General features: G+C 41.6%; 2 protein-coding genes across 4 annotated transcripts in view; both read right to left on the bottom strand.

The window, feature by feature from the left end:
• Window positions 1–805, bottom strand: part of LOC137412352 (uncharacterized) — a 37907-nt gene extending 37102 nt beyond the window's left edge. Inside the window, exon 1 of the mRNA XM_068097650.2 lies at window positions 476–805. Within this exon, the coding sequence (XP_067953751.2) occupies window positions 476–805 (330 nt within the window). The remainder of the gene's footprint in view (window positions 1–475) is intronic.
• A 5512-nt stretch (window positions 806–6317) lies between these two features.
• LOC137438772 (centrosomal protein of 83 kDa) overlaps window positions 6318–15927 on the bottom strand; it is a 51899-nt gene continuing 42289 nt past the window's right edge. For all 3 annotated transcript variants that reach the window (XM_068134122.2, XM_078767305.1, XM_068134148.2), the window contains 3 exons: window positions 15483–15583; window positions 15175–15337; window positions 6318–8889 (listed from right to left, as the gene is read on the bottom strand). In XM_068134122.2, the coding sequence (XP_067990223.2) occupies window positions 8758–8889; window positions 15175–15337; window positions 15483–15583 (396 nt within the window). In that variant the 3' untranslated portion in view covers window positions 6318–8757. The remainder of the gene's footprint in view (window positions 8890–15174; window positions 15338–15482; window positions 15584–15927) is intronic.

Raw genomic sequence — 15927 nt, 5'->3', positions numbered from 1 at the left:
GTAAAGTGGCAGTACTAGTTTATTTTAATTTTGCAATCAATTATTGTACACCTCTCCCTCCCAATACAGTCCGAGCTGCACAGTGCTATAGCTGGGCGCCACCCTGGCGACACCGCGCTGGATGATATCAATTTATTTGGCATTGGGGGCGGTGTACTGTGAATGTATCTGTACGGTACTTGTTAATATTAGGGTTTAGGCCCACTGCAGAGCAAGCCAATTTGGTCATGGTACCAACTAACAGGACCGAGGCCTAGGGCACTTCAAATATACCGTGGAAATCGGAATGCCGACAGGACAATCGGCTTAAAATACCATTCGAAGAAAACCATACTCCAACATGCAGCACCAGTGCAATGCACCAACAGTAACACCCACCAATTAAAAAGTTAATTCCTTCCATTCAGATGCGGTACTTTGTATCATCACAAACATCGAACCCCCAAACAACTAAAGTCGACCAAACCACAAGCACCTTGAATCGTCCCTTGATCGTGGTTGTTCCCAAAACAGAGCCGGCGGGCCGGACGATCGCTCCGCTGCCCAGAGAGTGCCGCAAACACCGCTGAAGTGGACCCCGGATCCGCGTCGGGCCGACCTCGGGGTACTTGGTCAAGATGTGTGCGCGGATCGCCTGGAGAGAAGCCCCCTTCCTCGAATGGACGCTCTGAATGGCTTCACTCATCATCTGCATGGTCGTGGGAGCCCGAGGGGCTGGGGCTCGGGCCGGGGCTCGGGCCGGGGCCGGGGCTGGGGCTGGGGGGTGCGATTTCTGCACACCCGGATTGGCACGCTTCCGGGACATATCGCGCGTACCTGTTAAAAATAAAAAAAATCCCCCACGTGTTAACCTCCACCAAACTTATTGATATCCACGCACCTTCAACGCCATCAATCACCTGGACCACCTTTAACACCGCAATGAAGACGCAGGTGTGCATGGTTACCTCCACGTGCACCACGTGACATTAATTAATTAATTAGACTATGGAGCGCACCTGCGGGGCAGGGGGCAAGACCTCCGTTGGTGAAGTTGAACGCTCACAGTCGGGGTGGTACGAGCATTGCAGACCCGGGAGCACAACCTGAGCCTCGTGATCTTGCACGACACGTCTTGTTTAATCTCGAATCACAAAAAGGTTCTTAATTGTTCGCTTTCATTTTTGACTTGTGACGTGGGGAATGTTTCCCATTTTTCTGTCACGTTTTATTAAAATATAAATCTAAACTGTGACACACCTGAGATCCGAAGTGTGAAATACCTGTTCATCATGTGCAGGTATATGACCACCTGGTTGGAGGTTCCATCCAGGGGTTCGGCCGACAATGATGAACCCGAATCCCCTCCATGTAAATACCAGGACGGCAGTTTATAGCAGGGTCGGGATTCGAACCTAGGCCAGAGAGCTGTCGGTCACGAAAGGGGTTTTTCGGTATCTTTCTGGGGGGAAGGAAGGAAGGAATGAATAATCAAAGCCGATGACGTCAAGGCACAAATCGAGGTCCTTGTTCTGAGAAGGTAACACGCTGAAACCAGACTTCAGGATTCTGACCTGGCAACCTTGGGCAACAAGCTGATGATAAATACCCAGCACAGTAAGACGGAATTTCGAGGGAGCGGTGTGCAATAATTGATTGATTAATTGCGTAATTAAACGAAATAAATCATAAGCGTAAAATAATTAATTTCTTAATCAATAATTGGCTGATAGCATACCGAAACCACCACCGTTTCATCCGAATCTGCAACTTTTTGAAAATTAAGTAATTAATCGAAAAATCAAATAATTAATCCAATCGATTCATTGACGAATCTATAAATCAGAGATACCCTCCATAGCTAAATCACTTGGTCATTGTTGTCCAAATATCAGCTTCCTCGCTCAAAAGGTGCCTGAGACATTGCCCAGATAAGAAAGGAAATAAATAAGTACTTAATAAATCGATAATAATTAAGTAATTAATCAATTGATTTATCAAAAAATATATATACTGCTTTGACAAAGGACTTGCTCACTATTGTGCCAAAATTTCAGCTTCCTAGCTCAAAGGATGGCTGATATCGCCCGGACAAACAAACAAGAAAACAAACAAGAAAACAAACAAACAAACAAGAAAACAAGCAAACAAACAAGACGGCATGCATGCCACTCGCAAAATCCACCCCCAGCCCCAAAAGAAAAGTTACCATGGAGACATCAAATTGTCCATTTCATTAAGATTCAAATGGACATCTTAATCACTGCTCTGACTATTCGGATGAAAATAGATTATTTTTCAGATGAAAATGGATAATTTTAGAAGTTTGACCTGAAGTTGACCTTTGACCTTAAAACTAGTTGGTTTCCCAATTTAGTGATGCACTCTACGATTGCTGTTTAACCCTAAAGTCGATCAGATGAAAATTGACGATTTTTCAGATAAAAATTGATGATTTGAGGTTTTAGAAGTTAAAATTGATACTCTTAATCAAGGCTCAGGTCAATCAAATTTAAATAGATTATTTTTCAGATGAAAATGGATGATTTTAGAAGTTAAAATTGATGCTCTTAATCAAGGCTCAGGTCAATCAAATTTAAATAGATTATTTTTCAGATGAAAATGGATGATTTTAGAAGTTAAAATTGATGCTCTTAATCAAGGCTCGGGTCAATCAAATTTAAATAGATTATTTTTCAGATGAAAATGGATGATTTTAGAAGTTAAAATTGATGCTCTTAATCAAGGCTCGGGTCAATCAAATTTAAATAGATTATTTTTCAGATGAAAATGGATGATTTTAGAAGTTAAAATTGATGCTCTTAATCAAGGCTCGGGTCAATCAAATTTAGATTATTTTTCAGATGAAAATGGATGATTTTAGAAGTTAAAATTGATGCTCTTAATCAAGGCTCGGGTCAATCCAATTTAAATAGATTATTTTTCAGATGAAAATGGATGATTTTAGAAGTTAAAATTGATGCTCTTAATCAAGGCTCAGGTCAATCAAATTTAAATAGATTATTTTTCAGATGAAAATGGATGATTTTAGAAGTTAAAATTGATGCTCTTAATCAAGGCTCGGGTCAATCCAATTTAAATAGATTATTTTTCAGATGAAAATGGATGATTTTAGAAGTTAAAATTGATGCTCTTAATCAAGGCTCGGGTCAATCAAATTTAAATAGATTATTTTTCAGATGAAAATGGATGATTTTAGAAGTTAAAATTGATGCTCTTAATCAAGGCTCGGGTCAATCAAATTTAAATAGATTATTTTTCAGATGAAAATGGATGATTTTAGAAGTTAAAATTGATGCTCTTAATCAAGGCTCGGGTCAATCCAATTTAAATAGATTATTTTTCAGATGAAAATGGATGATTTTAGAAGTTAAAATTGATGCTCTTAATCAAGGCTCGGGTCAATCCAATTTAAATAGATTATTTTTCAGATGAAAATGGATGATTTTAGAAGTTAAAATTGATGCTCTTAATCAAGGCTCGGGTCAGTCAAATTTAAATAGATTATTTTTCAGATGAAAATGGATGATTTTAGAAGTTAAAATTGATGCTCTTAATCAAGGCTCGGGTCAGTCAAATTTAAATAGATTATTTTTCAGATGAAAATGGATGATTTTAGAAGTTAAAATTGATGCTCTTAATCAAGGCTCGGGTCAGTCAAATTTAAATAGATTATTTTTCAGATGAAAATGGATGATTTTAGAAGTTAAAATTGATGCTCTTAATCAAGGCTCAGGTCAATCAAATTTAAATAGATTATTTTTCAGATGAAAATGGATGATTTTAGAAGTTAAAATTGATGCTCTTAATCAAGGCTCGGGTCAGTCAAATTTAAATAGATTATTTTTCAGATGAAAATGGATGATTTTAGAAGTTAAAATTGATGCTCTTAATCAAGGCTCGGGTCAGTCAAATTTAAATAGATTATTTTTCAGATGAAAATGGATGATTTTAGAAGTTAAAATTGATGCTCTTAATCAAGGCTCGGGTCAATCCAATTTAAATAGATTATTTTTCAGATGAAAATGGATGATTTTAGAAGTTAAAATTGATGCTCTTAATCAAGGCTCGGGTCAGTCAAATTTAAATAGATTATTTTTCAGATGAAAATGGATGATTTTAGAAGTTAAAATTGATGCTCTTAATCAAGGCTCGCGTCAATCAAATTTAAATAGATTATTTTTCAGATGAAAATGGATGATTTTAGAAGTTAAAATTGATGCTCTTAATCAAGGCTCGGGTCAGTCAAATTTAAATAGATTATTTTTCAGATGAAAATGGATGATTTTAGAAGTTAAAATTGATGCTCTTAATCAAGGCTCGGGTCAATCAAATTTAAATAGATTATTTTTCAGATGAAAATGGATGATTTTAGAAGTTAAAATTGATGCTCTTAATCAAGGCTCGGGTCAATCCAATTTAAATAGATTATTTTTCAGATGAAAATGGATGATTTTAGAAGTTAAAATTGATGCTCTTAATCAAGGCTCGGGTCAGTCAAATTTAAATAGATTATTTTTCAGATGAAAATGGATGATTTTAGAAGTTAAAATTGATGCTCTTAATCAAGGCTCGGGTCAATCCAATTTAAATAGATTATTTTTCAGATGAAAATGGATGATTTTAGAAGTTAAAATTGATGCTCTTAATCAAGGCTCGCGTCAATCAAATTTAAATAGATTATTTTTCAGATGAAAATGGATGATTTTAGAAGTTAAAATTGATGCTCTTAATCAAGGCTCGCGTCAATCAAATTTAAATAGATTATTTTTCAGATGAAAATGGATGATTTTAGAAGTTTGACCTTAAGTTGACCTTTGACCTCAAAAATAGTTGGTTTCCCAATTCAGTGATTCAATATGCAAATGCTGTTCAACTTTTAAATCGAATAAAAAATGACGATTTTAGAAATTTCCTGTCAAGATGACCTTTGACCTCAAAATCAATAGGCTTCTGAGGTGTGACTCCCTCTACAACTTGGCAAAGTTTCATGACTTTCAGTTTATAAGTGTGATCTGCAGGCGAGTGACAGACAGACAGAATAACAAAATCGACTGACCAATATACTTGAAAAATCTTCGATTTTGCAAGTCACAAACGGAGTGTAAACTGAGAACACCTCTCGGCGCACGTCATCGCCGGGTTCCGAAGCTTCAGCGCCCTGTGATGACGTCATGCAGCGCCTGAAGTTGGAATAGCGAGGGGTGGCGTACAATAGTCTAGAGGAGACCTCACTAAACTTCGATACATTATGAACACTACCTCTTGATGGATAATTCCCCCCCCCCCAAGTATACAACCGAAAATCCTTTTAGCTTTAACTATCTATAGCTACTTCATTGGCATTGTCCTGTCGGCTTACCTCCCTCAAACCTCCCTACCCTTCCCCTCAATATCTATTACCACCCCCAGATCCTTCTTCCACGTGACAGACTCCATTTTTATGATTCTAACCCATCGCCAGCACATTACATTTATTTACGTAAACTGCATCTGCCATTTTTTTGCCCAATCTATTAAATATCTCGACTTACCTGAATCCGATCACCACCCTCTCTGCTATCCACCTTATCTCCAAGCTTTGTGTCACCTGAAAATTTAGAGAGCCAACTCTTAACCCCACTATCCAAATGATTGATGTAAAATATGAATAGCAAGAGGGAGAATTGCTTTGCAATGCATGTCCCCTACTGGTCCTAATGAATGTTCTCGTTCCAAGCACTCATCGATTGTGAGCCATATACAGTGGAAGGCAGTTTGTTTTAGGTATGGAAAGCTACAGAATAAGTTGCAGTTTCTGTAACTTATCATAATAAAGTCATTTACCAAGTTTTAGTTCAATATGTTAAAGGGTAAGGGGAAAAATTCTGGAAAACTACAGGTGAGATGGACAGGTAGGTCGCTTAGAGTGTTGGTGTTGTCTGCTATGCAGAGCGTTGGTGCTGCCAAAGCAGTTACTCGGCCACAATCCTGGACGGGCTGCCACTCTGACTCAGGAAGTCTGGGCAGGAATTTGTTCAGTGTGCCAGCGATATCTTTCTTGCTCTTCATGACGGACACTGTGGGACCTCTAAAGTCCATCAACTACTGCTGGAAGCCAGGACACTCGGTTTAACATCCATTCGAAGGAGAACAAACATGCATGAATCACCAGCCCTGCCTGTGAAACACCAGGATAACAGTTTGTAGCTCCGTCGAGATTCGAACCCAGGCGAGACGGCTTGGAGTTAGGTTGAGTGTGCGTAGCACGAGGCCATCCGGCCAGACCACTTTGGCCTTGCACACCCTGATCAATACGACAAAGGAATACATTAAGAACACAGTTTCAAAATTTACTTTTCCCATTCCATTTACAACAGAATTAACAGGGACGGGGAGGGGGGGGGGGGGGGGGGGGGAGGGAATTAAACGAGACATGGGAACAACAACATTTCCACAAACATCTCAGCACCGCTCATCTTGGTAGCCAGAGGTCATTGCAAGGACCTCCTCACCCTCACAGTTGACACAACACCAATTTGCTGCATTCACAAGTTCAGCAAACACATAGAAAACACACACAAAAAAAAACATCTATTCAACACCTCAAAATGTGGACACATACTGTCGTGGCCAAAATTTCTTGGCACCCTTGCACTTTTTTCGAATAATGCACCATTTCTTCCAGAAAATTGTTGAACTAAAAAATATATTTTGGTATCCACATTTGTATTTCTTTGGTTTGCAGTGGAACAAAACAAAAAAAGCTGAAAAAAGTACTAAATCTTAGCTTATTCCACACAGAAATACTAAAATGGCCCGGACAATATCATTGGCACCTTTTAGAAGTTGAAAGAAATAATTCGATTTCAAGCAGGTGAATCTCCTTTACTTTTGAAATGAACTCACCTATGGTGAGTTGCAGGTGCCTGCAATATACAAATCACTCATCCGACCAGTTTAAATAGAGAAAAGGAGTCATTCTGCTGTTTTGTGTCACTGTGTGTGAAACATGGATTGAGCATGGAGAAAACAAATGAAAACAATGACCATGGAGAAAAGAAAGAAAACCAGTGAATTGTCTGAGGAGGTCAGACACAAGATTGTAGCCAAGCATGGACAATCTCGAGGCTACAAGTCCATCTCCAGAGACCTTGATGTTCCTGTGTCTACCGTACGCAATGTTATCAAGAAGTTTAAGGCCCATGGCACAGTAGCCAACCTCCTTGGACGTGGCCACAAGAGAAAACCTGATCGAAGATTGCAGTGCAGAATTGTTTGAATGGTGGAGGAAGCACCTCAATCAACTGCCAAACAGATTCAAGCTCACCTTCAGACACAAGGTAAGACAGTTTAAACTCACACCATCTGTCACCAACTCAATGAAAGGGGGTTGTTCTATAATAGGAGACCCAGGAGGACCCCACTGCTGAGAGAGAGACAAAAGAAATCCCGACTGGAGTTTGACAAAACACACCTGAACAAGCCAAAATCCTTCTGTGAGAATGTCCTGTGGACAGATGAGACCAAATTAAAGCCTTTTGGTAAAGCACATCATCCCTATGTTTACAGAAAACAAAAGGAAGCCTTCAAAGATAAGAACACCTTCGCTACCGTCAAACATGGAGGAGGTTCAGTGATGTTTTCGGGTTGCTGTGCTGCCTCTGCCACTGGGTGCATTTAATGTGTGCATGGCATCATGAAATCAGGAGATTACCAAGGCATTTTGGAGTGCAATGTTCAACCCAGTGTCAGAAAGGTGGGTCTCCGTCGAAGGTCAAGGGTCTTGCAGCAGGACAATGACCCCAAACACACTTCAAAAAGTACCCAGGAATGGTTCCAGACAAAACGCTGGACTGTTCTGAAGTGGCTAGCAATGAGTCCAGATCAAAATCCCATTGAACACCTGTGGGGAGATCTGAAAACAGCAGTTGGGAGAAGGCACCCTTCAAATCTGGGAGAACTGGAGCAGTTTGTACAAGAAGAGTTGGTCAAACTGCCAGTAGAGAGAGAGAGGTGTAGGAAGCCCATTCATGGCTGTAGGAAGTGCATCACTGGTTATTTTGTCTAAAGACTGTGCTACCAAATATTAAGTCTGGGGTGTCAATAATTTTGTCAATGCCATTTCTTTTTATTGTCAGATTTAAAACGAGATATTAAGTTCTGAATCAAAAACAAAGGTTCTGTAATATTAACAGTGAAACAAAGAATTGTGGAGACCAAATACTTTTGTCAATTTCAACTTATTTTTAGAGAAAATTGTGAGTTATTTGAAAAATGTGCAACGGTGCCAATATTTTTGGCCATGACTGTATAGCATTATTATAAATAATTTTAAAAGGAAACAATCCAGAGAAGTGTGGATAGCATTTTTAACCACAGCCCATTGAACAAATCCCTTGGAATTCACGGAATACATTGCACAAAACGGCATATGATGTGTAGCACCGCAATAATTGCCACAAAGTGAAAACGCTTACAAGTTATGTTAAAAAGTGCACTTAAAAACAATGCGTGCGTAAGTACGCGGCTCAAGGTATTTGCCCACACATCTCAAAACAGTTCAGTTGCAAAATATTTTGAGTGTGGGTATAGAATATACTTTAGTCCATCGGGGTCGTCAACATACTTTGTAGTTTGGACTTTCCTATGCTTTCTTCCTGCTAAGGACGAGTCACATTCCTGGAATTTGGTGCCGAGTCCTTCACTTGGACATTTACGCATCCTTGGAATCAGAATAACCCCACACGTTGACACTGTAATGTCAGACTTAAATTGTTAGCGATGGGTGGCTGGCGGGAATGGGTCGGGCGCTGGACCGGTGAGCTCCTGCAGCTGTAGCCTCTGGTTCCTCTCCACCTCTTCCAGTCGCTGTTTCAGCATCTTGACTTCATGTTGGTGCTGCCGTTCCTGTGGGCCAGTCACCGGTACACAGAATACTTATTTGCAACAGTTGCATCAAAAGCAATGTGCTCAGACAATTCACACCCACAATATACATTTAACTACAATAGTGGACGAAAATGTTGCATGGGCTTTACAAAGGGGGGCAAACCAGACTCGATGACGTAATGGTTAGTGTCCGCACTGCATCTGGGAGGTCGGTGGTTCAAATCAAACACTTAAACGATGGTACATGCTGCTTCCTTGCTTAATGCTCAGCATTTAAAAGGATATTGCATGGACAAACAACCCTAGCTTGACAACACTAGTGCAGGCTTGGATGGGCCTAATGGCTTCCTCCTGCGTTGAAGTTCCTGGAAAGGAAGCTCATATTATAACTTGCTGTTATCCCACAGAAAAAGAAGGGTGGTGGATCAACAATGATTTGAGGCTGTTTTCACAGGCAAAGAACAGGACAACGATACATTACAGTAGATCGTATGAATGTTGTTATACATCACGATTTGTTCCTCTTTTCTCTTGACTGTGGGGCCAACTTCCTCAGTCTGTTCAATCGCATACTTCCCTCCAGGGCTTCACGATTGCTGTTCATCTCTTCAGGCCACCACCCACCTCCCCCCATCCCCACTCATGGTCCTTTCTACCATCATTAACCCTTATCGACCCACCTCTTCCTTTCCAGGTTATTGTGTTTTCCCCCCTCTTCCCCTATTCACTTTTTAAAATAATGGTCTAAGCTTATGGAAGAGCTGGAACACAGAACATATTAGGACACAATATTACTAAAGGAACAGCAGGAGAAAGAGGAAAATCCAATTGCGGGGCAGAGGGATAAGGTAGACAGAGATGGGCAAACAAGGGATGCAGGTAATGATGAGGTGTCGGGGAGAACGCAAGGGGTGGACAAGATGGATACATCGGAAAAATTTGTGGAGGGGGTGGGGGTGGTTTAACGGGTGGAGAAAATGTTATGGCTTTGGATGGAGGGTGACCTGAGGCGGTGGTGAACAGCCGTCTTTAAGACCGGGAGGTAATAATTGGATCGAAGAGAGCGTGGAAGAATGAATGATCGTTTTAAGGCCATTTTTCCCCGCTAGAGTGGGGGTTAGCCTTGCGGGCCCCATGACAATCATGGTTCCCTGTTTAAGGCAATGTTTTTATGGCCGGATGCCCTTCCTGACGCCAACCCTTGGTCACGCTCTTACGATGCGCAGGGATACGGTGTACTTATTCTAAATCGGGGTACACACCGTGATCATTCATCCCAGCAAGCTGTTACTCAATTTGCCGACCTCGGAAGGATGACAGGCTGAGTCAACCCCCCTGGCGTTAATTCAGCGATCGACCGGGATTCGAACCCAGGATCCTAGGATCCCAAGCCGGCACCCTAACCGCTAAGCCAACACCAGGCTACGAAGAGGGCGTGGAAGGCAGTTTCATAAGTGGGAAAAGAGAGGAATAAATGAGTGGAGGTGGGCAGTGGTTCTGGTGGACCGCGTGCATCCTGCAGACGCGGGGGTTTCTGGTGGACCATGTACATCCTGTAGATACTTTGGGGAACAGAGCATGGAGAGGGCAGAGGGTACAAGACCATACATGAAGCAGAAAACAGACAGAGAGACAGACAGAGAGACAGACAGACCACCGACCTGTTGGCGATGGCGAAGTGATGGGCCCATAAACTCAGCTTCATCGCGAGGGACTACAATGATCTGATTCCATCATCATCTGATAGCTCACTGCTTATCTGATAGCTCACTGTTCGGAGTGAGTGTGTGGGATTTATCAGGATTGAAAGACATGTTCCAGGTGTTTGACCAGTTTGTGATTTTGTCAAGTTCTGCGGAGAGGGAAGAAGCTGCTGCTTGTCTGTCAGAAGGATGAGGGATGTCAAGGCAGAGGAGGCAGTCATCAGCAAAGAGATAAAGAGGATTTTCCAGAGAGTTAGTGAGATAATTGATGAAGATAAGGAATAGGATGGGGTTTAGAACACTGCATTGGGGTATTCCAGCCTTGAAGGGGAGAGGAGAAGAAAGGGTTCCATTGAGAGCCATACGTCGGCTACGAGAGTGGAGAAAGTCAGTAATCAAGAGTGGAGTTGCCCTTGGATACCGGTGAGCAGACAGTTTCTGGTGAGCAGGCAGACAGTTTGGAGAGCAATGAAGGATGCCAGATTGTGTAGAAAGCTCAATATATGTCAAGAAAGATGGCTCTTGTCTCACGACTGATATTGAGGGCCTCCATCGATAGTTGGGAGAGAAGACGCAGCATGTCCAAGGTAGACGGACCAGGTCTGAATCCAAATCGGTGATCTGAGATGAGGCTGTTGGAGAAATGGAATGATTTTATGCCAATTGTGATGATGGATTCCATGACCTTACTGATGATTGGAAGTAAGCTAATAGGTATGTGGTTAAGGGGAACTGTTTTTGCATATTTTGTAATGCTTTGGTGTTGGCTGATTTCCAAGCAGATTGAAGATGACCTTGGGTAAATGACAGGGTGAAAAGGGAAGAGAGGATGTGCAAGAGCAGAAGACAGATTTTTACGAAATGTGAGCTGATGCCGTCAGGTCCAGTTGCAGGGTCAGATTTGAGGGTTACCAGAAACTTTTCCACCTTCTCAGGTGTAAAAGACAGAATACAGGAGCACTTGGGAATGACTGGGAACAGTGGGTACAGAGAGAGGGGTTAGGGACAATATTTGGAAGCAAACACAGAATTGAGACATTCAGCCTCCTTTTCCATTTATTTGTTCCATTGCTCCTTTATACATGGTTTTCCCTTCCTGGTGTTTCAACCTCTTACTTGTGCTCGAGATTGTATCAAACTTGATCACCCACTATCTTCCTCCCCACTCACTCTCATTCTTCCCCTCGCCCCTTCTTCTTCTTCCTGTTCTCTTCCTACCCTCTGTTATGTCCCTCTACTTGTGTTTCCCCCTTTCCATTGTGTTCAATTCTGTTATGTGCTCTAGCTCTTCCATGAGCCTTGACTATGTATGTGATTTAAAAAAAATTAAGCACATGCTTCCTCCAGAAAGAAAGCTACAAGGGTTCAGTTATTTTTTTCCATCAAGACAATGACCCCAATCAAAAGGCCAAGTAAAGTAAAGCATTTATGTAGAGGAAAAAGGTCATGGTGCTCAAATGGCTTTTATGATCTCATCACCTCAAAATGATGAGGTACGTTTGAAGAAGTTTGCGGAGAACAAATATCCAAAGAACATGCAGCAGATAAAGAAATGTGGGGAGAAGAATCAAGGAAGACACAACGTGCCCCTCCCTTTATATAAGGGATCGTTTCTCTGTATGCAGCTTTAACATGGGGACGGATAATTCGTTTCTCGGCTTCTCTTGGACGAAATAAACTGCAAATTTCAGAAGTAAATGCTTTGTACGTCAAGGTAATATATTCCAAATTTCAGCAAAGTCTGTTTCCACATTCTTAAGTTGTATTAATGAAAACCCTCCAATCAACGTTGGTGTCTGTCAGTGTGTCCGTCCATCCGTCCTTCTGCCCAAAATGTGTTGGCGCTCATATCTCAAAAGCTATCTATCTATAATTCCAGCAATCTCTGTGTGTCTGTCTGTGTGTCTGTGTGTCTGTGTGTTTGTCTGTGACCGCTGTTTCTCGACAACCACGGGTCCGATATACTTGAAACTTGCCAGGTATATTGCTGGGGACCCGAGGATGTGCCTTTTCAAGGTTTGTAATTAATCGGACAAGTACCTACCGAGCTATGTCCAAAAAACGCTTCAACCAATCAGAGAGCAGCGAGCTATCACGTGTGCCGAACGTGGCGGGCACACTCTGCCTCGGATGGCACATTTGAGAGCGTATTCATTTATTTCACGTTTGCAAACTATGTTGGCGTTAAACTATGTTTTACAACTAATAAAAACGAATTTGCGATTCATTCGCTTTCCTGCGCGTTTGTGTACGCGATGGCGATTTCTTTACCAAACTCCGGAAGCCGTTCGCTTTGGACCGAACCATTTCATGTAAATAGAGGGGGGGGATTGTCACCACTCGCAAGCCGTTCGCTTTGGACCAAACCATTTCATGTAAATAGAGGGGGGGGGATATAATTTTAGATAGATATATAGTACGGGCATGCCCTAGTACATTAAAACTAGCTGAAACTTGGAATATACATCGGCCGATATGTCTAACTAATGGCTTTCAAAACAAATTCCACCTAAGTGCCATAGATTTTGCTTTAAAAGTTTGAGTCCCATCTGGGTCGAATGATTTTTCCCCCTTACTTTTCAAGTCTTTCATATCGTCTTGAATAAAGTCTGGTATGATGAACAAATGCATTTTGTTTGTATTTAAAACGTAATTATTCTTAAACCTGATTTTCCGCGTCATTACGAGTATTGTACCATATCAAATTGTTTATTGTTTGGAAATAAATATCAATCAATCAACCGATAAATACCAAATTCATTCACGGCAGATCAATTACCATTAAAGATATTTTACTTCTTATTTGTTTGGACCTTGTTTAAAACATTCGAAATTAAATTTATGTGACTGCAATAAATTCGAAAATATTTGAAGTCACAGGAAGACGTAAATTGTAAAAGCCCCAATCAGTCCGGTGTAAGGGCTGGCAGGGTGGCCTAGAGGTACACACACTCGTCTTTGAATTGTCTAGCCTAGGTTTGAATCCTGACCCAGCTAAAAACTGCCATCCTGGTGTTTTAAAGGCAGGGTAATTCATCAGTCTGTGTGCCGTCCATCAGATGGAAGTTAAACGGGCATCTCGCCTTCGGTGGACATTAAAGATCCAAAAAGCATGGGAATGGAACCAAAAACCAAGTAATGCTCTAGAAAAGTTCATATAAAGGGGTGCGCCCAATATATATCGGTTAAAATACATTTACTTCTTCATGCAGCTGTATGAATAAAATCGGCGCCCCTTTATTTCTAGAGCATTATTCTAGCTCATTATTCTAGAGCAAACTTATGCTTATTTCTTATGCTTATTTCTTATGCTTATGCTTATACTTATTTCGAGAGCATGGCATGAGCATTACTTGGTTCCTCCTAAGAACACAAGGGCAGTACAGCATGCACATGAGATTTTTTGAATGTCCCTTATTTTCTATCGTCTGGCATTTTCCACAAACCATGGAATGTCCCATGTTTTCTATAGTTTACCATATGGCACATACCATATAAAGGGGCCTTTTCTATGCCCCTGGCATTTTTCCCAAGTGACCCATTATCAACAAGCGTTATGCCTAGGTCCCCCGTCGGTGAAGTGATGCGAGTTGACAAAGTGGAAGACGCAAGGCGGCCATTTTGGGTTTTGACGTGGTGACCCAATTTTCAATAGCGTTCTCCCTTATGCGTAGATACACCCACACACCAGATTAGAAGTTGGTACTTCGCTTATTTTTCAAGATATTCCGCTCACAAGGTTCAGACATACATGGCGGTGGCCATCTTGGATTTTGACGTGGCGACCCAATTTTCAATGGCGTTTTTCCTTGTGCCGAGATACACCCACACACCAAATTACAAGTTGGTCCTTCGCTTATTTTTCAAGATATTCATCTCACAAGGTTCAGACATACATGGCGGCGGCCATCTTGGATTTTGACGTGGCCACCCAATTTTAAACAGCGTTCTTGCTTGTGCCTAGATACACCCACACACCAGATTAGAAGTTGGTACTTCGCTTATTTTTCAAGATATTCAGCTCACAAGGTTCAGACATACATGGCATCAGACATACATGGCGGCGACCATCTTGGATTTTGACGTGGGTTGCACCCACACACCAAATTCGAATGCGGTCCTTCGCTTACGCACGTACGCCCGCACGCACGCACGGACGGACGGACACACGGACGGAGGGGAAAACCATAGTCCCCCTTTCGCTCCGCGGTGCGATGGGGGACAATAAAAAGACCTGAATCAGTTTGACAAGCAAAGACAGGTCACATAAAGTACTAGTAATGTGTGAGTGCATATTGGCCTCGGGCTAAATATTTAAAGTCACAGGAAGATGTAAATTCCTGTGACTTACATACGTCCCTCCATATGTAAGCTCTGCCTCTTGCAAGGAGGAGAGAAGGAGAGAAGGGGGGCGGGGCAGGGAGGGAGGGATGCAAGCTTATGTCCACTAATGTAGTAAATCAATAGATTACAATCAATGTCTGGAGCAATGCTGCAACTGAAATACATACATCACGAGTGTAAGGGAGGACAGCAGAAGAAGTTAAATCTCTTGTTAAAGGTGTTACAGTACAAGTTTCAGACATATCATCACATCAACCTGGAGGGCAGCTCCGGAGGACTCAAAGCTGGGCATTAAGGATGTGAGACGTTGTCCAGGGACAACATAGCCAAGGATAATATTCCTGAATTCATCATGACGACGCTGCAGCTCCTTCAGGCACCGACGCAGCCGGTCATGTTCCCCATGTGGTACGTTCTTTCTGCAGGAGAATCAACATTTCCAATTTCTCACAATTAAAATTTACAAGGCCTGGCTTCAAGGTTGCTTGAATGATGCTTTGTCCACATAACTGCAGCAAGCAAATGGCCAGGTGGGCAATAGTGCCAAAGCACACTAGTACTTACTTGAAGATGTTGTTCTGAAGTTCAATTTCCTCCTTCTGTGCTTTCAGCAGCTGAAGCTTCTCCACAAATCGTTTTTCTCTCAGTTGATTCAACTTCTTCCTCTAAGGAAATAGGGCACACCTCATAGCAACCTAAACGAAGAACGTTTCCCTCAAAGTTTCAGAGTCTGTCTTTCTGACACAAACACCAATTCTACAAATTTCAGAAAATTAATTTAAAATGCAAAACTACAATATCTTGGTTGGAAGAGTCCACACCCCCCAAATAATAGCAATTGTAAATTAGCTCAGGTGTAACCAATCACCTTCAAAATCACACACCAAGTTAACTGGCCTCCACCTGCATTAAATTGTTGCGATTCTGATTATTTTTAGAATAAAATCAGATGTTCCTGGAGGTATACTCAGCTGGGTAGTGCATTTCAAAGCAAACACTCAACCATGAG

This window comes from Myxine glutinosa, chromosome 1, assembly GCF_964187855.1.
Source record: "Myxine glutinosa chromosome 1, kmMyxGlut1.1, whole genome shotgun sequence".
NCBI classification, from domain to species: domain Eukaryota; kingdom Metazoa; phylum Chordata; class Myxini; order Myxiniformes; family Myxinidae; genus Myxine; species Myxine glutinosa.
This window is presented reverse-complemented; position numbering and strand designations above follow the sequence as displayed.